At 45.3% G+C, this 22,692-nt stretch overlaps 1 protein-coding gene across 6 annotated transcripts in view; it reads right to left on the reverse strand.

Annotated features, from left to right (window-relative positions):
• PHF11 (PHD finger protein 11) overlaps nt 1–22,033 on the reverse strand; it is a 146,535-nt gene extending 124,502 nt beyond the window's left edge. For all 6 annotated transcript variants that reach the window (XM_073546086.1, XM_073546091.1, XM_073546090.1 and 3 more), the window contains exons 1-2: nt 21,802–22,033; nt 2,595–2,699 (exon numbers count right to left, since the gene is read on the reverse strand). In XM_073546086.1, coding sequence (XP_073402187.1) covers nt 2,595–2,699; nt 21,802–21,912 — 216 coding nt within the window. In that variant the 5' untranslated portion in view covers nt 21,913–22,033. The remainder of the gene's footprint in view (nt 1–2,594; nt 2,700–21,801) is intronic.
• Between the last annotated feature and the right edge of the window lie 659 nt (nt 22,034–22,692).

The raw sequence follows: 22,692 nt of genomic DNA on the forward strand, positions 1-22,692 counted from the left end.
AGTTTTAGCAAGGCTGGTTGTCAAAGATGGGGGGAACCCCACGCCGTTTTTGTTTTTTTTACAATTATTTATTTAAATAATTAAAAAATACGGTGTGGGGACCCCTCTACCTTGATAACTAGCCTTGCTGAAGCTGACAGCTGAGGGTTGCAGCCCCCAGCTGTGAGTTTTGCCAGGCTGGTTATAGAAAATACGAGGGAACCCCGCCGGGTTTTTCATTTATTTAGTTATAGCACAGGTGGAGGGTGAGGAATACCCCGATCATCTACTCCTGCTGTCATTGTTATTAGAGGCAGGTGTAGGTTGATGGGAGTAATAGTCCCATCAGCGCTCAACTGCTGACATTGTTTTAACTTGAATATAACTCATCATTCTCCTATGCTCGCGCCAATCGCCGGCAGAGCAAGGGAGAATGATAAGAGCCATCTTCACACCCGGCGCCGGGAAACAGCACTTACTGTAGTGCTTCTTCCCCGGCGCCAATGCGTGTCACACGGATTACATCCGTGTGTTATCTGTGTGCGGGACGTTTTGCTGCCCGTGCTGACGGTAAAAAGCGGACATGTCTACGTGTGGTGCACACGGACACACGGTCCATGAAAACACACTGGCATGTGCACAGACCCATTCATTTGAATGGGTCTACGTGTGTCAGTGTCGTAGGTACATGTGTAAACTGTCACCACAAGTACTGGAGACACTGATGTGTGAAAAACACCTAAAGCTGAGGAGGGAGATAAAAGCGAGTCTCCTCCTCCTCTGCAGGAATGGATGGTGAAGGGATCTGTTGCTGAGCTGCCTCCAATCACATATCTGTCCCTGCACACTATTCAATGTTGCAACTATGGTACTCAAGTCCGAGATCCTTTTAGGAAAGGTCAGCAAAGAACCCCCACCATCCTTCAGAATATACTGTATCAATGGGTAAATTCTGAAGGATGATGGGTGTTCTAGCCATATTTAGTGTAAATATACACTGTAATGTAGTGTCCAAAGTGTTTATTGCAAATGTGACTACAACCTCCATGATCTTTCACAATACATCCATGTATACATTAAGTGGGTGTATTACTGATGATTAGGGGAGGTGGTAGTCACTATATGCGGTACTGCAGGCTCTGTACTGTAAATCACAGATCCCTCATAACAGAGCGTCATCCACAGATATTTTTGCATTTTATTAAAGGTTTGTGCACACTATTTGGCGCAAAATATTTTTTTTTTCTTATTTTCCTCTCTAAAATCTAAGTGCGCCTTATAATCATATGCGTCTTCTAAAGCGAAAAATATGGTAATTGTAGAGTGAACATGATGCAATACCATATTTCATATTATTAGCCACCTGAAAAAAAGTGTATAGTGCAATGATGTTAGAATGTCTCAGTAGTATGAGAATTATAAGAACAATGTCAATTGAATAAACGGATACCAACAACCACAGTGACACACCACTGCCCCCTCACCCCACTCCAATGCGCGTTTCGCTGTCGCTTCATCAGGGAGTCAACAAACTTGATATAAGTTTTAGTTTTTTAAAAGGACTGCCAGGTACTTTTATATATTATACATCAATACCTGATCGGCGGTGGTGTAACAACTGGCACCCCATATCAGCTTTTCTAACGGCCAGTTGGATGGGGGCTATGTTTTTATTGATACCATTTTGGGATTGATATCACATTTTCATTGTTTCTTACAGCATTTCGTCAACAATTTTGCTATTTTTTTTTTCCTGTTTACAGTATTTAACGATCAGGTTAAGTATTTTTTGTATGTCTAACTAAACGACTCACCCTCATGTCGGGCAATTTTTTAATGCTGTGGTCAGAGCTTTAATTGGATGAGGCAAAATAATTAAATTAAAAAAAACATGAGGTATAAATCATAATGTCAATAATCAAATGTGAATTAATCCATAATAGAAGTAAATCAAAAATCCACAAAGCAAGTGCCAATTCAGGTTTTTTTCAATTGGAACTTGCTTTGAGGTTCTTTTGATTTAATTCTATTATGGATTCATTCACATTTCATTACTGACATTATGATTTTTTTGCCTCATGCTTAATTATTTTCTTGACATACCATATACCGGCAAGTTATTCTAGTATTCACTTAGAGATATATATTTTCTCTGTTTCACATGCACTTTTTTTCAATATATATTTTTAAGTACAGGTAACCACAAAATTAATTATAATAAACTTTTTTGAATGGATTCCAATTAATTTGACATACAATGCCCCTTGCATACATTAGTGATTTTATTTTTTATTTTATTTTATTAAAGGTCTTCTGCTTTTATATATTAATGAATTATTATTTAGTACATGCATATTGAATATTATTTTGGGGTGATATATTTTGTGTACAGTATTCATTGGTAATGATTGATGGTTATTTTTGGTATTTCTTGACTATATAGGATTTTGTTGTTTTCTCTTGGAAATTGGGCCTAGTTTGGGAAAATAAATAGTGAACTAATAAACTCATTTTGGAATCAACAATATAGACAGGGACAGAAACTTAACGCTGGATAGAGGATAGAATAAAAAAAACTGGCTAAAAAAAAAAAAAAAGGAAGGCAATGAACTTACCAGTTTTCGTCCTCTATTGATTTCAGAATTCACAAGATCAGTATTAAATCCAAACCCTTCTGTATCCTCTTGGGAGTCTATCTGTGTCACCCTAGGGGAGTACAGCTTTAAAAGACAAAAAAATAAAAATTAAGGATGTGTATTTTACGTCGCAAAAGGTCTGTAGCATTTTTTCACCTGTAAGTTATTTGCATTTAATCATATGCATTTTGACAGTGTGGTTTTGGTTTCCTCTTGGTATGTCATGGTTTAACCGCTTCACGACATATGACGTACATTTATGTCAAATCCCTGACTTTGATGCGGGCTCACATGCTGAGCCTGTATTTTTTTCCTGGCAAACGATCACTGATTTAATCAGCCATCATGTACCTCTAACAGCCAAGGGTGGAGTGGAGTAGAGCTCCGCACACAGCTGTTAATCTATTAAATGCTGCTGTCATTCTCTGAATGGGGTAAAAACAAAGCACCGGCAGGGGTGCGCACCATTCCACGTGCCCATCGGCGCGCCTGAGACATGATCGCAGGACACCAATGAAATGTCATGACAGCTAAGGTCTGCTCTAGACCTGTTTGCTTGTCATGACGATTCTCCTGTGAAAGCCAGCGTTTGGCCGGCATTCATAGGAGATTGTTCTTCTCTCTATATCGCTGTGCTGATGCACTGCTATGTATAGTACAAGCGAGCAGACGATCGCAGCTTCAAGTACCCTTAGTGGACTATTAAATGCAGAGAAAAAGGTTTTTAAAAATATGAAAAAAAAAAAACCGCACAAAAGTTCAAATCACCCTCATTTTTCCCTTCACAGGACTAATCCAATTGAAGTAATAATAAAAATTAAACCTTTATTCTATACAATTAAAATACACTAATGGATAAGATTAAAACCCCTTCATGACCCAGCCTATTTTGACCCTAATGACCTGGCCATTTTTTGCAATTCTGACCAGTGTCCCTTTATGAGGTAATAACTCAAACGCTTCAACGCATCCTAGTGATTCTGAGAATGTTTTTTCGTGACATATTGGGCTTCATGTTAGTGGTAAATTTAGGTTGATAATTTTTGAGTTTATTTGTGAAGGGGGGGGAAAGAAAAAAAAAAAAAAAACGGAAAATTTCCCAATCTTGAATTTTTATTCTGTTAAACCAGTGAGTTATGTGACACAAAATAGTTAATAAATAACATTTCCCACATGTCTACTTCACATCAGCACAATTTTGGGAATTTTTTTTTTTTTTGTTAGGAAGTTATAAGGATAAGGGTTCAAAGTTGACCAGCGATTTCTAATTTTTCCAACAAAATTTACAAAACCATTTTTTTTTAGTGACCACCTCACATCTGAAGTCACTTTGAGGGGTCTACATGACAGAAAACACCCAAAAGTGACACCATTCCAAAAACTGCACCTCTCAAGCTACTCAAAACTACATTCAAGATTATTAATCCTTCAGGTGGCTTTATAGGAACACTAAAGCAACGCGGAAGAAAAAAATGGACATTTTAATTTTTCCAACAAAAATGTTCTGTTAACCTCAATTTTTTCATTTTCACATGGGCAACAGGATAATATGGATCCTAAAATTTGTTGGGCAATTTCTCCTGAGTACACCGATACCTCATATGTGGTCATAAACCACTGTTTGTGCGCACGGCAGGGCTCGGAAGGGAAGGAGCACCATTTGACTTTTTGAATGGAAAATTAGGAGGGGGCTGATCACCGGGGGGCAGGAGGGGGATGTCAGGTGCGAAGGGGGCTGAGGAGATGCAGGAGTCAACACAGCAGCAGCAGGGGGGTGATGAGTGGGGCAGGAGGGGGCTGTCAGGCGCAGGGGGGCAGAGGAGATGGGAGAGCCGGCAGCAGCAGCAGGGGGGGTGTTATCTTATCACTGGGGGGGGTGTAGTCGGACGCCGGAGGGCAGCAGACGGGAGCAAATACCGGATGGCAGCGGGGTGATTGGCGGTGGCAGATCAGATTGCGGTTGTTAGTCGGTGGCAGCAGGCAGAGACCTCGCTCTTCAGTTTCCACGGACGGGATGAGGCTGAAGAGCGAGGGCAGCCATAGTTCTCTCCGCCCCTCCACATCTGGTTGGAGGGATAGTGTCACATGGACGCTAGCTTCAATCAGATCTTGGGGGGGGGGGGGTGACACAGAGGTCATCAGAGCGATTGTAGCCATGGGGGGGGCAAAACCATCCCCCCGGGGTCAACTACAGGTCCTCATGTACCTGTAGGTTAGGTGACATTTCAGTGACCCCGGTCACCCGACCCACAAGACCGCAATCCCGCCATGACACATACGTTGCGTCACAGGTCGGGAAGGCACCAGGTTTCATGACGCATACATTGCGTCACAGGTCGAGAAGGGGTTAAAAGTCTTTTTTGACTCCGTAGTCTCAAAAATAAAAGTAGTTCAGAAATGATCAGCAATGAAGGGTTTTTCACTACATTTAGCACCAATATATCTTACTCAAGATTGATTGTTTTTATAGTAACAAACCTTACAGATGTATCTGTCTAGTAGCAGAATATGTTGGGGAATTGTCAATCAGTTCACGATGGTCTGTTTCTGTCATCAAACTGCCATACTGACAGCCTCATTGTCTTATTAGGCCACTTTCACATTTGCGTTTAAGTACGCAGCGACGGCCTGCGCACGGCCGCCACTAAGCCCCGCCTACCAGCGCATGACGCTGCATGCGTCCTCTATCTTTAGCACTGGGGACGCAGGCCGTGCGCAGTATGGCGGCGCATGAATCCTTTTGACGGTGCGCCGACCAGCGCCAAACGCAACCTGTAGCAAGCAATTTGGTTGCACTTGGCGCACCGTCAAAAGGACGCATGCGCCGCCAAGCGCATACTGCGCACGGCCTGCGTCCCCAGTGCTAAAGATAGGGGCCGCAGGACGCATGCAGCGTCATGCGCCGGTAGGCGGAGCTATCGGAGGAGGCTCGTCAGGGGGCGGGGCTTAGCGGCGGCCGTGCGCAGGCCGTCGCTGCGGCCTTAAATGTGAAAGTGGCCTTAGAAATACTTTCTGTAACTTGGCTCCTAGATTATGTTAATAATTTAAGTCTGTTGCCCAGACCAAAAATATAACAGCATTGTCTATCAGGTTACAATAGACTAGTCAGACACACATCCCTAAATGCCGCTGTGCAGGAAACAAGTCCACAACACGAACAGGATGAGCGTGCTGAACAGAAGTCCTGCAACGGAGCAACGGAGCATTAGCTGCCAGGTTCCGTCTAGACAGAATAAACTTCCTAGCTACTTCTATGTCTGAGAACATCCCCACGCATTTCATCAATTTTTGTTACTTCCATAATCATCGGGGTCTAGCCGTGTGTTTAATGTCTCACAACTATTATGCTGTCCAATTGATTTATGATGAACGTATTGGCATGGTTGCTGGCCGTCTAGATAAACCTATATGATCCCCTTATTCCCAGAGCCATAAACTTTTTTTTATTTTTCCGTCAACATGGCCGTGAGGGCTTGTTTTTTGCGGAACGAGTTGTACTTTTGAACGACGCCATTGGTTTTACCATATTGTGTACTCAAGAATGGGAAAAAGTTCTGGTGAAAGTGCAAAAAAAAAAAAAAAGAGCAATCACTCACTTGTTTTTTGTTTGGCTTTATTTTTTTTTACTAGGTTCACTAAATGCTAAAACTGACCTGCCATTATGATTCTCCAGGTCATTATGAGTTCATAGACACCAAACATGTCTAGGTTCTTTTTTATTTAAGTGGTGAAAAAAAATCCAAAGTTTGTTAAAAAAAAAAAAAAAAAATTGTGCCATTTTCCGACACCCATAGCGTCTCCATTTTTCATGATCTCAGGTTGGGTTAGAGCTTATTTCTTGCGTGCCGACCTGACGTTTTTAGTTATACAATTTTGATGCAGATGGGCTATCAAAAAATCATGTTACTGCATTTTAATGCAATGTCGTAGCAACCAAAAAAACTTAACTCTGGAGTTTTGACTCTTTATCTCGCTATGCCGATACCGATCGGAATAATTATTTTTATATCTTGATAGATCGGATGATTCTGAACGCAGCGACACCAAATACGTGTACTGTATGTTAGGCTTTTTTTATTGTTTTATTTTAATGGTGCAAAAGGGGGGTGATTTGAACTTTCATAGTTTTTAAAAACTATTTTTTTTTTTTTTTTACTTTTGGCATGCTTTAATAGTCTCCATGGGAGACTAGAAGCCGCCATAACCCGATCAGCTCTGCTACAAATAGGTGATTATCAGACCGCCTATACAGTTGTGGCCAAAAGTATTGACACCCCTGCAATTCAGTCAGAAAACACTCACTCAGTTTCTTCCTGAAAACGATTGCAAACACAAATTCTTTGGTATTATCTTCATTTAATTTGTCTTAAATGAAAAAACACAAAAAGAATTGTCCTAAAGCCAAATTGGATATAATTCCACACCAAACATAAAAAAGAGGGTGGGCAAAAGTATTGGCACTGTTCGAAAAATCATGTGATGCTTCTCTAATTTGTGTAATTAATAGCACCTGTAACTTACCTGTGGCATCTAAAGCCCCCGTTACACACAGCGATATCACTGTAAAGTCACCGATTTTGTGACGTAGCAGCGATATTGCTAGCGATATCGCTACATGTGATACTTACCTCCGACCGGCCCCCCTGCTGGTTATCGCTGGTCGCGCGAGAAGGGCCTGGATCATTTCTCGTCGTCAGCTTCCTGTGGCGCCGACGAGCGACGCGTGGACGCGGGCTGGAGGACGTCAGGATCGCCACGTCTAACAGGTAAGTAGCGACCCCCGCGATGTTGCTGGTGAGATCTGCCTGTGTGGCAGCTCACTAGCGACCACTTAGCGATGTACCAGCGATCCATATCGTTGTCGGGATCGCTGGTGCATGGCTATGTGTAACGGTACCCTAACAGGTGTTGGCAATAACTAAATCACACTTGCAGCCAGTTGACATGGATTAAAGTTGACTCAACCTCTGTCCTGTGTCCTTGTGTGTACCACATTGAGCATGGAGAAAAGAAAGAAGACCAAAGAACTGTCTGAGGACTTGAGAAACCAAATTGTGAGGAAGCATGAGCAATCTCAAGGCTACAAGTCCATCTCCAAAGATCTGAATGTTCCTGTGTCTACCGTGCCAGTGTCATCAAGAAGTTTAAAGCCCATGGCACTGTGGCTAACCTCCCTAGATGTGGACAGAAAAAAAAATTGACAAGAGATTTCAACGCAAGATTGTGCGGATGTTGGATAAAAAATCTTGACTAACATCCAAACAAGTTCAAGCTGCCCTGCAGTCCGAGGGTACAACAGTGTCAACCCGTACTATCCGTCGGCGTCTGAATGAAAAGGGTCTGTATGGTAGGAGACCCAGGAAGACCCCACTTCTTAACCAGAGACATAAAAAAGCCAGGCTGGAGTTTGCCAAAACTTACCTGAAAAAGCCTAAAACGTTTTGGAAGAATGTTCTCTGGTCAGATGAGACAAAAGTAGAGCTTTTCGGGCAAAGGCATCAACATAGAGTTTATAGGAGAAAAAAAGAGGCATTCAAAGAAAAGAACACGGTCCCTACAGTCAAACATGGCAGAGGTTCCCTGATGTTTTGGGGTTTCTATGATGCCTCTGGCACTGGAATGCTTGACCGTGTGCATGGCATTATGAAGTCAGAAGACTACAAACAAATTTTGCAGCATAATGTAGGGCCCAGTGTGAGAAAGCTGGGTCTCCCTCAGAGGTCATGGGTCTTCCAGCAGGACAATGACCCAAAACACACTTCAAAAAGCACTAGAAAATGGTTTGAGAGAAAGCACTGGAGACTTCTAAGGTGGCCAGCAATGAGTCCAGACCTGAATCTCATAGAACACCTGTGGAGAGATCTAAAAATGGCAGTTTGGAGAAGGCACCCTTCAAATATCAGGGACCTGGAGCAGTTTGCCAAAAGAAGAATGGTTTAAAATTCCAGCAGAGCATTGTAAGAAACTCACTGATGGTTACTGGAAGCGGTTGGTCGCAGTTATTTTGGCTAAAGGTTGTGCAACCAAGTATTAGGCTGGAGTCACACACAACGATTAAAAAATCTCTCCGATTTTTACGGTACGAAATCGCACAAAGATTTCTTGTCCAGGGATCCGTCTGTCATCCGAATTTCCGGCGATGAACCAATTTTATTCGCATCTAAGCATCTGTTTGACATCCAATACCAATGCCTGATGCTCTTTCCTGTTGACCTGGAGAAGTCTTGCGATTTAATCGCAAGTCACACGTGTGGTCCATTTTCAAAGCGATTTTTAATCGCATCCATAGACTTGCATTGGCGATTCCGATCCGAAAATCGGTGACAATCGCAGCATGCTGCGATTGTCTCGGTCCGAGGAACGGATCTGATAAAAAAAACAGATGATGGGAGAAGCACTATAGAATAACATTGGGACGAATGCAATGCGATTTTTTTATCGCATTCGTCCGATTTAATCGCTAGTGTGACAATACTTTTGTCTGGCCCATTTTTGGAGTTTTGTGTGAAATGATCAATGTTTTGCTTTTTGCTTCATTCTCTTTTGTGTTTTTCATTTAAGACAAATTAAATGAAGATAATAATACCAAAGAATTTGTCTTTGCAATCATTTTCAGGAAGAAACTGAGTATTATCTGACAGAATTGCAGGGGTGTCAATACTTTTGGCCACAGCTACTCAACCCTCAAACAACGGATTGAAGGAATTAAAAAAAAAAAATCAAAAGTGATAAAGGAGTTTGAAAAGCTAGAGGCAACATTACAACAGAGACATTACAATATTCTATAAAAGAAAGTAAACACAATCAATTTACAGGAAATCTTACAGAATATAGAGAAAAAACTGCTTACAATTTTGGTAACAATTCCAATAGAAATATTCAATCTGAGATATCCTCTTCAGAGGGGGAACTGAGAGTGAGGGAAGAGACTAAAATGTTCAACACCAAAGATCTAATGTAAATTATTCTCACTCAAGAGGCTCATAGAGGTCATCTAATCGAGGTAGATATCAAAGATCCAGAAACCATCATGGTCCAACTGGGAGGTTTTTGTTTTTTTTTACAACAAGAACATCTGATACAATTGTGGCCAATATTGTGTTGAGAGGGAAAATCCTGTCAATCTTTGCAGCAGATATAAAGAAACGATGGTTTACCTTCATATTGAGTTCTGAGTCGTTAATAGCAGCGCTGTATTCCAATCTCGAGCACAGACCGGCGTACCGGCTGCTACAAATGCAAAAGTAGTGGACAACCTCTTAAAGGGAAGATAACGATCATTTGAAGTTATTACCCAAGAGACTCAAGATTACCTAGAGGAGAGGTTAAAACCTCAAAGATCATCTGGTCAATAGTCACTTTCTAGAATAAACAGAAGGTACCGTACATGGCTGGTGAGAAAGATTGTAGGCACCTATAAATATGGGGGCTGTAAGACTTGACAGCACAATAACAGTAAGACCTTTATGAGCCTCTATGAAGGAAGCTTATTTTAGAATCGCGTGTTTGCAAACTGCAAAATGAAAGGTGTAGTCTATATAGCTACTTGTCAATGCCCTCAAAACAACGTAGAGCAGAGCATCCTCACGTGTAGTGTGGGCACATCCTGCCTGTACCATTAACTGTAAATAGAGAAAAGTTAAAAAAAATAAAGTATAAAAATGTAGATGACATATGCTGAATCTCAGACGTAGTTCACACACTTGCATATGTTTTTGACGTATATGTCCTACACACACGTTGTAAGTCTGAAGACTTAGGCTAGTTTCAGACTAGCGTTTTTGCCCGCAGCTGCTAAGCCCCGCCCCCTGCGGTCATCTCCTCCTAGTATCGCACATCGCTGCACGCGATCTGCACACCCTATCTTTAGCATAGGGTGCCCAGACCGTACGCTAAAAGGATTTTGCGTGCGCTGCGCCCTTTTGACGGTGCTCCGAACGCACCAAAATGTTTTTAAATGTTTTTACTGTGTGTAGTGTTTCATGACCTGATGTACAATAAAATTTATGATTTTTTCACAATTACTAGTTATTAGTGTGGTGATCCTAAATTATTTTTTTGCATAGTCTTTCATCTATTTAGAATCTATAGTATTTCTATGTAAATTTGGCGATCCCAGTAGGTTATATTTTTGTACTATTTATTGATGGTGCCCGCTTAAATTGCTTTTGAAATTGGTATTTTGTCCTCATCTTTAGTGAGGTTTCTTAGTGAGTGGTGGCACATCTGTTGGTTATTATGGATTTAAATGCTAGGGAAGCTGCTTGGCAGGAGCAGGTTAAAGAGATTTTTGGAGCAGCTACTTTTAGTGCTCCTGGGGCTAGTGGTGATTCTGCCTTCCAAAATTTGACTTCTGATTTGATTAATCTACACAAGAAATTGACAAAAACCTGGTGGAATACCAAGAGCTTGGAGGAGTGTAAGAGATTGGGCCTAATTCCACGTGGTCTCAGGGTCCAAATCTTTCCGGCATGGGAAGTGGACTATGAGTTTAAAAATGTCTGGGAAACTGGTTTAAAAAAATGTTCTTATATCATCATTGACATGCTAATAGAACAAGACCGTCTTTTTCTCTCTAAGATCAGAGAAGAAATTAAAGACAGGGAATTAAAATTGGAGTCTTTTGATAAGAAAACCCTGGTTGATTCCTTTAAAAATCAGCTTAGAGACCAATTGGATCGTTTTGAAAAAGATATAATTCGAGGGAAGAAGAGTAAGTTTCTACGTGATAAGACAGACTCGGATAGACACAGAGTATTTAAATGGTCTCACCAGGGCAATATGAGGAAACAGCCCTTTAAGACTCCAACCAATAGAACAGGAGTAACAGAGAGTGGCCCTATCCCTAATTTGAGCAGTGATTTTTTATCCACAGATACAAGCGACAGGGAAAGCAGCATAGAAGGGGGCGAAGGAAGCCTAGGCCATCGACAAAAAAGGAAAGGGAATTCTCGAGTCTGGTCACCGACCTCGAAAAGAGAGACCAGGTTCAACAATCGGAGATATCGATAGGTACTGTTCCTTGGCAGGACAATATTGGTGATGTGGGAAATTTGCGCATCATCAATTTGTCCACATATACACTCTCTGACATTGAAACCAAGCTACTTACCAAAGGACTCTCATTTTCACCCATGATGTGTCTGGACAAATTTGAGTTGACAAAAGACTTGTACCTATTCTGCAGGCAATTAACTTTTAAAATGCTGTACCACCAGCCGTCTCTTATTGATGAACTACCCGACCAAGACAGACAGGTTTTTCGTGACCTGTTGGACCTACTAACTGAAAGTGAGACCGGACAAACCAGGCACAGATTTACTGGTAGACTCCCATCACAGGCCACTCCTAAATTCTCGCTGTTTCCAGTAATACAAATATTTTTTGAGAAGACATGCAGTGATATTAGGGACCTGAGGGTCGATAAGTATCGGGGCAACAATCTAAGTGTGGCTGAGAGGCAAGCCCTATAAGATTTAAAAAATAACGATGCCTTCGAAATTAAGGAAGCAGACAAGGGCGGAAATATTGTCCTATGGCCCAAAACGATGTATTGCCAGGAGGTAAGAAGACAGTTGGACAATAGCCATCATTACCAACTACTCCCCTCTGACCCTACCTTTATTTTTAAAGGACAATTGGACAGAATGCTAATGAGGGCTCTTTCCTGTGACATCATTAACAAGAAAGAGCTGGACTTTTTGACAACTATTCATCCTGTGGTACCGACATTGTATATGTTGCCAAAGATTCACAAGTCCATGACACACCCTCCAGGTAGACCTATTATTTCAGGGATGGGGGGGTTTATATGAGAGGCCATGTTCTTATTTGGATTACTTTTTGCAGCCAATTGTACAGACCTTGGATTCGTTTGTCCGTGACTCAACACATTTGATACTTCTCCTGGAGAAATTGGATTTACCGGAGGGCGCCATCCTAGCAACATTGGATGTAGAAGCTCTCTATACCAACATTGATCACAGTCTAGGTTTGCATGCTGTGTCTTTTTTTCTGGAATGTCAGACTACGGGGGAGAGGGGACATGATGCCTTTATTTTGGAGCTTTTAAAATTCGTCCTAGAGAAGAACTATTTTGTTTTTGATAGAGCTTTCTACAAACAAGTATCCGGGACGGCTATGGGAGCCAAATGTGCGCCCTCCTACGCCAACCTCTTTATGGGGTGGTAGGAGGAGACACATGTGTATAAACAACGTCTATTTAAGGAATCAGTCACCAAATGGCTACGATATATTGATGACATTGTGATCATCTGGTCTGGTACATTGGATAGACTTCATGATTTCATTGGTGGTCTGAATGATAACTGCTGGAATATCAAGCTGACTTCTTCCTTCTCTTTCAGCTCGGTGGAGTTTCTGGATTTAAAACTGATGATACACCAGAATCGTATAACCACCACTCTATTCAGAAAGAAAACCGCCACGAACAATGTACTACATTTTGACAGTTTCCATCCGGCACATCTACGACGAGGGATACCAAAAGGGCAGTTCTTGAGGCTTAGACGTAACTGTAGCCATATGGGAGACTTTTTACAAGAATCCCGACAGCTTACCAAAAGGTTCCATGAGAGGGGTTATCCAAAGAAGACCGTTTCAAGAGCCTTTGAATATTCGATGAACAAATCAAGGGATGATGCCCTCAGACCTCGGGTAAGGACGAATACACATAAGATCAGCCTTATCACGAGATTTAATAACCAATGGAGTGACATCTATCGCCTTTTGGGGAACAATTGGGGTATTCTACTCAGTGAACCCAAACTTAGGGGTTTCATTGGTGATCAACCTAAGGTGGTAGCCAGTACGATTTGCTCTATTACTATTTCTAACCAAGCTGCTCTCTTGGTCCATCTACCCTTACAGCTACGGTCTAAGGCCTACTTTAACTGCCGCTCTCGGAACTTGGTCTACGCATTGGTCTGCGGTTGTAGAAAGATCTACGTTGGACAGACGACACAGGAACTGCGACGTAGAACTCAGCAGCATCTATCGAACATATCTACCGCTCGGGTGGACAAGTCAAAGGGTAAGCCCATTTCATCGGTGGCAGCCCATTTTTTGGACTATCATGGGGGGTCTTCGGCCTCTCTACGAGTTATGGGCCTTGAGGGTGTACAGACTAATATTAGGGGTGGCAATGTTACGGATGAATTACTTCGGCGAGAGGCTAGATGGATATTCTACCTTGACAGCCTCTCCCCTGCTGGTCTAAACGAAGAACTGTTATATACCGGTTTTTATAGGAGATCTTAAATTCGGTGTTTGATTGGTATGCGTTGTCACTCCTCTAATTTGATCCTTTTCTCATACAGGTCTGTGCAATGAGAGAGTGGCATTTTTGGGAGTCCCCTCTTCTGTCCGGCCTTTCAAAAAGCAAATCTACCAAAGATCAAGGAGCTCTCATTTGCTGTCTGTTCTCCTGACTTAAACCAACAGAGGAATAGGGATCATAGGCTGTTAGTCCATTGCGTTCCCTTCTTATTTATTATATCAGTCTTTATCCTGTTTATACCCATTTTCTCTTCTATACTCTGCTTATATCTTTATTGTCACTCTGAATTGTTTAATCTGGTGCGGCAAGATTGTAATACCCATTATATACTGTGCTAAAGGGTGGATAAAATACTTAGGGTTACTCTTCGTATATATTGTATTAGGTTGCTGTTACAGCATTGTATACACTTAAAGGGAAGAAAAGGAAAAACCTCTTGCCATTTCCTTGAATCTTCCGCCTCTTTTTGAGGCATCCAGTTTGGAGTATGCTGCTGGTATGTTTCCTAAACCTTGCATTAAGATAGCCTCTACTGTATACCTTTTCACTGAGGCATGTAAGGTAACAACAGGTCCCTTGATTTTACCTACATATAGGGTCTCTCTATTGGGACTGTTCCCAATTTGCGTTTTATCGCTCTAGTATATAAGTGCTGTCTTTGCATGGCCACTCCTACATTTATATGTGGTCTGCATAATATACTGTAGCTACAAGTGACTTGGATGAGTACCTCATTCCAAGCCCCGTGTACTATCATTATGTACTATCACCACGTAAACTTGCGTCATACTATTTACTATGTAAATATTGTCTCTGCTTGGAGAGTTTTCTCATCCATATGTGCTTCATACAAATAATACATCTTGGATGTAGGAGATCTGGATGAGCATGTAAGAGAATTAAAAGTTTTTTCAACCTAGATTAGTATTTTATTGCAAGCTCTGGGTGTACTAATATCGTGCTGATTCGCGCTATATTATTTTACTATATAAGTGTTGTTTTTTCTATCTACATATGCCCTGCACAATGTACTTTGGATGCAAGAGATCTTGATGAGCTTGTAGGGCGACAACAGGTTAACTGACTCTACATATCTAGGGGTATTTGATGAGGACTACTTTAATACAGCCTTTGCATAGTGATTTTATTGATTGATACGCGTCCTGTATGATGTATTTACACGCAGGTGATCTGGATGAGCAGTCTGCCTTGAAATTCTATCTGCTTAAATATTCTGTTGGTCTACGCTATACCACTTTTACATACAAGTGGAATTACTGTATTACATTGATAGTGTGACCTTTATATTTGTAAATAAAGGTGTTCTGTTCAAAAACGCCATGCAATGTACCCTTTGTGCCACGATATAAGGGTGCTATATCTTGGCGTTTATATGGTTAAATAATTGTGTGGACACATTTGGGAGCGCCTGACAGGGATGACCTCTCCACCACATGAGGGCGCTGCCTGCTCAGCAATCTCCCTCACATTTTCGTCATCTGTGTAACTCCTCCCTTGGTGTTAACTGCTCTATCTGGTACGCTGTTTGCGTACACAACTTGGAATAACCTTGGAGGATTAGCCCGTGCTGTGCTCCATGAGCGTAGACGCCGTCTGTGTTACGTCACAGACTCCTGTGGGTCACTCCCCTCGCCCTGAGCGTGCTCTTCCGGGTACTACACCATGCGCCGAGACTCTGACTTTAACTGCTCCATTGCTGAGGGCTCCCAGCTGGTAACAATTTTCTCTTTATTTTCTAATGATTGCTGAATATAAATATCTGGTGTACACAGGGATGGGATACACTCACCTTGAGGAAGACACCTTGTGTGTCGGAACGCGTGGGTTTCTCTATGCCACCTGATGGGCTGCCTGTCTGACTGCTGACTGAGATGACTGGGTGACAGGACTTTGATACTTACCCTGACAGGGAAATGGTGATGTATGGCTATACTTTAATCAGGGCTAGTGCATCTCTTAGTACTTCACCTTTGATCTGCTAGAGCCACTGACTATTAGGATTAAACATATTCTTTGTGTGGTCATTTATTCAGGTATTATGCTTGATATGATATTACACTCTACCTGAGTATACTATAACCACTGTGTATCAGGTTTTGTTTTACATAACCTATGGTCTTGCCTAAATGGAACAACCAGCAGCATACTACTACTAAATAGTAATTTATATGTGATTTGTATATTGTACAGGCAGTTGGTGGACATATTGTGGACTATGGGACCTCTTGTCTGCTATAGTCCCTTGCTTTGTTTTTAAATGTTTTTACTGTGTGTAGTGTTTCATGACCTGATGTACAATAAAATTTATGATTTTTTCACAATTACTAGTTATTAGTGTGGTGATCCTAAATTATTTTTTTGCATAGTCTTTCATCTATTTAGAATCTTTTGACGGTGCTCCGAACGCACCAAAATGCAACATGGTGCAGCACACGCAAAATATTAGCGCACGGCCAGCGCACCCTATGCTAAAGATAGGGTGTGCAGATCGCATGCAGCGATGTGCGATACTAGGCGATGACCGGAGGGGGTACAGCAGGGGGTGGGACTTAGCGGCGGCGTGCGTTGCGGGCAAACACACTAGTCTGAAACTAGCCTTAGAAATGTGAACATGGCTGCATGACGATTCCTACTATATGTTGGCCTACATTCAGATGGCATCAGAGCAGCCATTTCAAATGCACACCAACCATGACATGTAGACATTGTTCGGTTAGGAATGAACACCATGCCACAGTAGTGCCAAAGCACGCAACAGAGTGCCAAGCTAGTCAGTGCCCCAATAGTGCCAACAAACGCTACAGAACGCCAAGCTAGTCAGTGCCCCAATAGTGCCAACGCATGCTGCAGAACGCCAAGCTAGTCAGTGCCCCAATAGTGCCAACGCCAGGAACAGACCGCCAAGCTAGTCAGTGCCCCAATAGTGCCAACACACGCTACAGAACGCCAAGCTAGTCAGTGCCCCAATAGTGCCAACACACGGAACAGACCGCCAAGCTAGTCAGTGCCCCAATAGTGCCAACACACGCTACAGAACGCCAAGCTAGTCAGTGCCCCAATAGTGCCAACGCCAGGAACAGACCGCCAAGCTAGTCAGTGCCCCAATAGTGCCAACACACGCTACAGAACGCCAAGCTAGTCAGTGCCCCAATAGTGCCAACACACGGAACAGACCGCCAAGCTAGTCAGTGCCCCAATAGTGCCAACACACGCTACAGAACGCCAAGCTAGCCAGTGCCCCAATAGTGCCAACACACGCTACAGAACGCCAAGCTAGTCAGTGCCCCAATAGTGCCAACACACGGAACAGACCGCCAAGCTAATCAGTGCCCCAATAGTGCCAACACACGCTACAGAACGCCAAGCTAGCCAGTGCCCCAATAGTGCCAACACACGCTACAGAACGCCAAGCTAGTCAGTGCCCCAATAGTGTCAACGCCCGAAACAGACCGCCAAGCTAGTCAGTGCCCCAATAGTGCCAACACACGCTAAAGAACGCCAAGCTAGTCAGTGCCCCAAGTGCCAACACGCTACAGAACGCCAAGCTAGTCAGTGCCCCAATAGTGCCAAACGCTACAGAACGCCAAGCTAGCCAATGCCCCAATAGTGCCAACACACGCTACAGAACGCCAAGCTAGTCAGTGCCCCAAGAGTGCCAGCACACGCTACAGAACGCCAAGCTAGTCAGTGCCCCAATAGTGCCAACACACGGAACAGACCGCCAAGCTAGTCAGTGCCCCAATTGTGCCAACACACGCTACAGAACGCCAAGCTAGTCAGTGCCCCAATAGTGCCAACGCACGGAACAGAACGCCAAGCTAGTCAGTGCCCCAATAGTACCAACACACGCTACAGAACGCCAAGCTAGTCAGTGCCCCAATAGTACCAACACACGGAACAGAACGTCAAGCTAGTCAGTGCCCCAATAGTGCCAACGCACGGAACAGAACGCCAAGCTATTCAGTGCCCCAGTAGTGCCAACACACGGAACAGACCGCCAAGCTAGTCAGTGCCCCAATAGTGCCAACGCACGGAACAGACCGCCAAGCTAGTCAGTGTCCCAATAGTGTCAACACACGGAACAGACCGCCAAGCTAGTCAGTGCCCTAATAGTGCCAACACACGCTACAGAACGCCAAGCTAGTCAGTGCCCCAATAGTGCCAACGCACGGAACAAAACGCCAAGCTAGTTAGTGCCCCAATAGTGCCAACACACGCTACAGAACGCCAAGCTAGTCAGTGCCCCAATAGTGCCAACACACGCTACAGAACGCCAAGCTAGTCAGTTCCCCAATAGTGACAACACACGCTACAGAACGCCAAGCTAGTCAGTACCCCAATAGTGCCAACACACGCTACAGAACGCCATGCTAGTCAATGCCCCAATAGTGCCAACACACGGAAAAGACCACCAAGCTAGTCAGTGCCCCAATAGTGCCAACACACTACAGAACGCCAAGCTAGTCAGTGCCCCAAGTACCAACACACGCTACAGAACGCCAAACTAGTCAGTGCCCCAATAGTGCCAACACACGGAACAGACCGCCAAGCTAGTCAGTGCCCCAATAGTGCCAACACACGCTACAGAACGCCAAGCTAGCCAGTGCCCCAATAGTGCCAACACACGCTACAGAACGCCAAGCTAGTCAGTGCCCCAATAGTGCCAACACACGGAACAGACCGCCAAGCTAATCAGTGCCCCAATAGTGCCAACACACGCTACAGAACGCCAAGCTAGCCAGTGCCCCAATAGTGCCAACACACGCTACAGAACGCCAAGCTAGTCAGTGCCCCAATAGTGTCAACGCCCGAAACAGACCGCCAAGCTAGTCAGTGCCCCAATAGTGCCAACACACGCTAAAGAACGCCAAGCTAGTCAGTGCCCCAAGTGCCAACACACGCTACAGAACGCCAAGCTAGTCAGTGCCCCAATAGTGCCAAACGCTACAGAACGCCAAGCTAGCCAATGCCCCAATAGTGCCAACACACGCTACAGAACGCCAAGCTAGTCAGTGCCCCAAGAGTGCCAGCACACGCTACAGAACGCCAAGCTAGTCAGTGCCCCAATAGTGCCAACACACGGAACAGACCGCCAAGCTAGTCAGTGCCCCAATTGTGCCAACACACGCTACAGAACGCCAAGCTAGTCAGTGCCCCAATAGTGCCAACGCACGGAACAGAACGCCAAGCTAGTCAGTGCCCCAATAGTACCAACACACGCTACAGAACGCCAAGCTAGTCAGTGCCCCAATAGTACCAACACACGGAACAGAACGTCAAGCTAGTCAGTGCCCCAATAGTGCCAACGCACGGAACAGAACGCCAAGCTATTCAGTGCCCCAGTAGTGCCAACACACGGAACAGACCGCCAAGCTAGTCAGTGCCCCAATAGTGCCAACGCACGGAACAGACCGCCAAGCTAGTCAGTGTCCCAATAGTGTCAACACACGGAACAGACCGCCAAGCTAGTCAGTGCCCTAATAGTGCCAACACACGCTACAGAACGCCAAGCTAGTCAGTGCCCCAATAGTGCCAACGCACGGAACAAAACGCCAAGCTAGTTAGTGCCCCAATAGTGCCAACACACGCTACAGAACGCCAAGCTAGTCAGTGCCCCAATAGTGCCAACACACGCTACAGAACGCCAAGCTAGTCAGTTCCCCAATAGTGACAACACACGCTACAGAACGCCAAGCTAGTCAGTGCCCCAATAGTGCCAACACACGCTACAGAACGCCATGCTAGTCAATGCCCCAATAGTGCCAACACACGGAAAAGACCACCAAGCTAGTCAGTGCCCCAATAGTGCCAACACACTACAGAACGCCAAGCTAGTCAGTGCCCCAAGTACCAACACACGATACAGAACGCCAAGCTAGTCAGTGCCCCAATAGTGCCAAACGCTACAGAACGCCAAGATAGTCAGTGCCCCAATAGTGCCAACACACGCTACAGAACGCCAAGATAGTCAGTGCCCCAATAGTGCCAACACACGGAACAGACCGCCAAGCAAGTCAGTGCCCCAATAGTGCCAACACACGCTACAGAACGCCAAGATAGTCAGTGCCCCGATAGTGCCAACGCACGCTACAGAACGCCAAGCTAGTCAGTGCTCCAATAGTGCCAACACACGATACAGAACGCCAAGCTAATCAGTGCCCCAATAGTGCCAACACACGCTACAGAACGCCAAGATAGTCAGTGCCCCAATAGTGTCAACGCCCGGAACAGACCGCCAAGCTAGTCAGTGCCCCAATAGTGCCAAAACACGCTACAGAACGCCAAGCTAGTCAGTGCCCCAATAGTGCCAACACACGGAACAGAACACCAAGCTAGTCAGCGCCCCAATAGTGCCAACACACGCTACAGAACGCCAAGCTAGTCAGTGCCCCAATAGTGCCAACACACGCTACAGAACGCCAAGCTAGTCAGTGCCCCAATAGAGCCAAAGCCCGGAACAGACCGCCAAGCTAGTCAGTGCCCCAATAGTGCCAACACACGCTACAGAACGCCAAGCTAGCCAGTGCCCCAATAGAGCCAACACACGCTACAGAACGCAAAGCTAGTCAGTGCCCCAATAGTGCCAACACACGCTACAGAACGCCAAGCTAGTCAGTGCCCCAAGAGTGCCAACACACGCTACAGACCGCCAAGCTAGTCAGTGCCCCAATAGTGCCAACACACGGAACAGACCGCCAAGCTAGTCAGTGCCCCAATTGTGCCCACACACGCTACAGAACGCCAAGCTAGTCAGTGCCCCAATAGTGCCAACGCACGGAACAGACCGCCAAGCTAGTGAGTGCCCCAATAGTGCCAACGCACGGAACAGAACGCCAAGCTAGTCCGTGCCCCAATAGTGCCAACGCACGGAACAGAACTCCAAGCTAGTCAGTGCCCCAATAGTGCCAGCACACGCTACATTACGCCAAGCTAGTCAGTGCCCAAAACAGGGTATAAAATGAGCCAAACAGAGAACAGATAATGTAATGACATTGTGAGCCCAGACGACACGGCCACACTTATCCAGTTAACGCCACCACACCGTGCACCCAGTTAACGCCACCACACCGTGCACCCAGTTAACGCCACCACACCGTGCACCCAGTTAACGCCACCACACCGTGCACCCAGTTAACGCCACCACACAGTGCACCCAGTTAACGCCACCACACAGTGCACCCAGTTAACGCCACCACACAGTGCACCCAGTTAACGCCACCACACCGTGCACCCAGTTAACGCCACCACACCGTGCACCCAGTTAACGCCACCACACCGTGCACCCAGATAACGCCACCACACCGTGCACCCAGATAACGCCACCACACCGTGCACCCAGATAACGCCACCACATCGTGCACCCAGATAACGCCACCACATCGTGCACCCAGATAACGCCACCACACCGTGCACCCAGATAACGCCACCACACCGTGCACCCAGATAACGCCACCACACCGTGCACCCAGATAACGCCACCACACCGTGCACCCAGTTAACGCCACCACACCGTGCACCCAGATAACGCCACCACACCGTGCACCCAGTTAACGCCACCACACCGTGCACCCAGATAACGCCACCACACCGTGCACCCAGATAACGCCTCCGCGTTGTAGGACCATGCCCTGAGCCCCTCATCGCCCATACAGAGCTGTGGGGCAGTAATATGAGGTCACACGTCTTCCCGGCTGCAGGCTGAGCTGCCGTCCGTCCTCCCGCTGCACAAAGCCCGGAGGAAGCAGCAGGACCGCACAGAGGACTCACAGGCCGCCGCCGGTGCTCGCCGCCCCACAACCCTCCCCTGCAGCCCTGCCGGCCGTCACCACACCGGAGCAGCCGGCGGTCCCGCTCCCTGGCGCTCACCATGCAGTTGTAGTGCGCCACTATGCTGCCGTCCAGCGTGTTCTGCAGCTTCCCGGTGTCCTTGGTTTCCTCGGACAAGCCGCAGAAGGCGCAGGTGTCCTGCGGGGACATGGCGGGCTCTCCGTAGCTGCGGCCTCCTCTCCAGACTGCGTCCCCGGTTACTTTCGGTTCTCTTCTGTTTCTGATTAATTCCCTGAAGCGTTAGGGCGCGTAACCGTGGGGAGCTGCCGGCCACCTACCCTGTGATTGGGCCTTCTCCAGCACGTGATCTTCTCATCACTATTAGGCCGAATTCAGACGAGCAGATGAAAAATCCTACTCATTCATACTAGAGCTGCTGTTCTTCATCCGTTTTTCCTTTTTCTGCCGTCCATGTACGTCACCATTGTTCGCTCCCCTTCTTCCCAGAGCTGTAACTTTTTATTTATCCGTCAATATGGCAATGAGAGGGCTTGTTTTTTTTGCGGGACGAGTTATACTTTTTATTGACACCATTGTTTTTTTTTACCATATTGTGTATTAGAAAACAGGGAACAAATTCTCAGTGTTGTGAAATTGCGAAAAAAAAAAAGTGCAATTCCAGTTTTTCTTAACCATGTTCACTAAAGGCCGCTTTCACACTTCAGGCTTTTTGTTCCGGCACGATGCGGCGAAAAACCGGACTACCGGATCCAGCCACAAACGCAGACACCGGATCCTTCTTTCTGCCGGATATATTCCTGGCAGAGAAGGTTTCCGGGCATGCGCAGTGCGAAAAACCGGTCCGGCGTTGGGAAAAAACGTTGCATGCAATGTTTTTTCCAGACGCCGGACCGGCTATTTTCTCCAGATCCGGCAAAAAACGGACGCGCTGCATTGCCATCCGGCGCAATGCAGCAGCAATGACACAGC

This window comes from Dendrobates tinctorius, unplaced genomic scaffold, assembly GCF_039654945.1.
Source record: "Dendrobates tinctorius isolate UK_male_01 unplaced genomic scaffold, ASM3965494v1 ptg000145l, whole genome shotgun sequence".
Classification (NCBI taxonomy): Eukaryota; Metazoa; Chordata; class Amphibia; order Anura; family Dendrobatidae; genus Dendrobates; species Dendrobates tinctorius.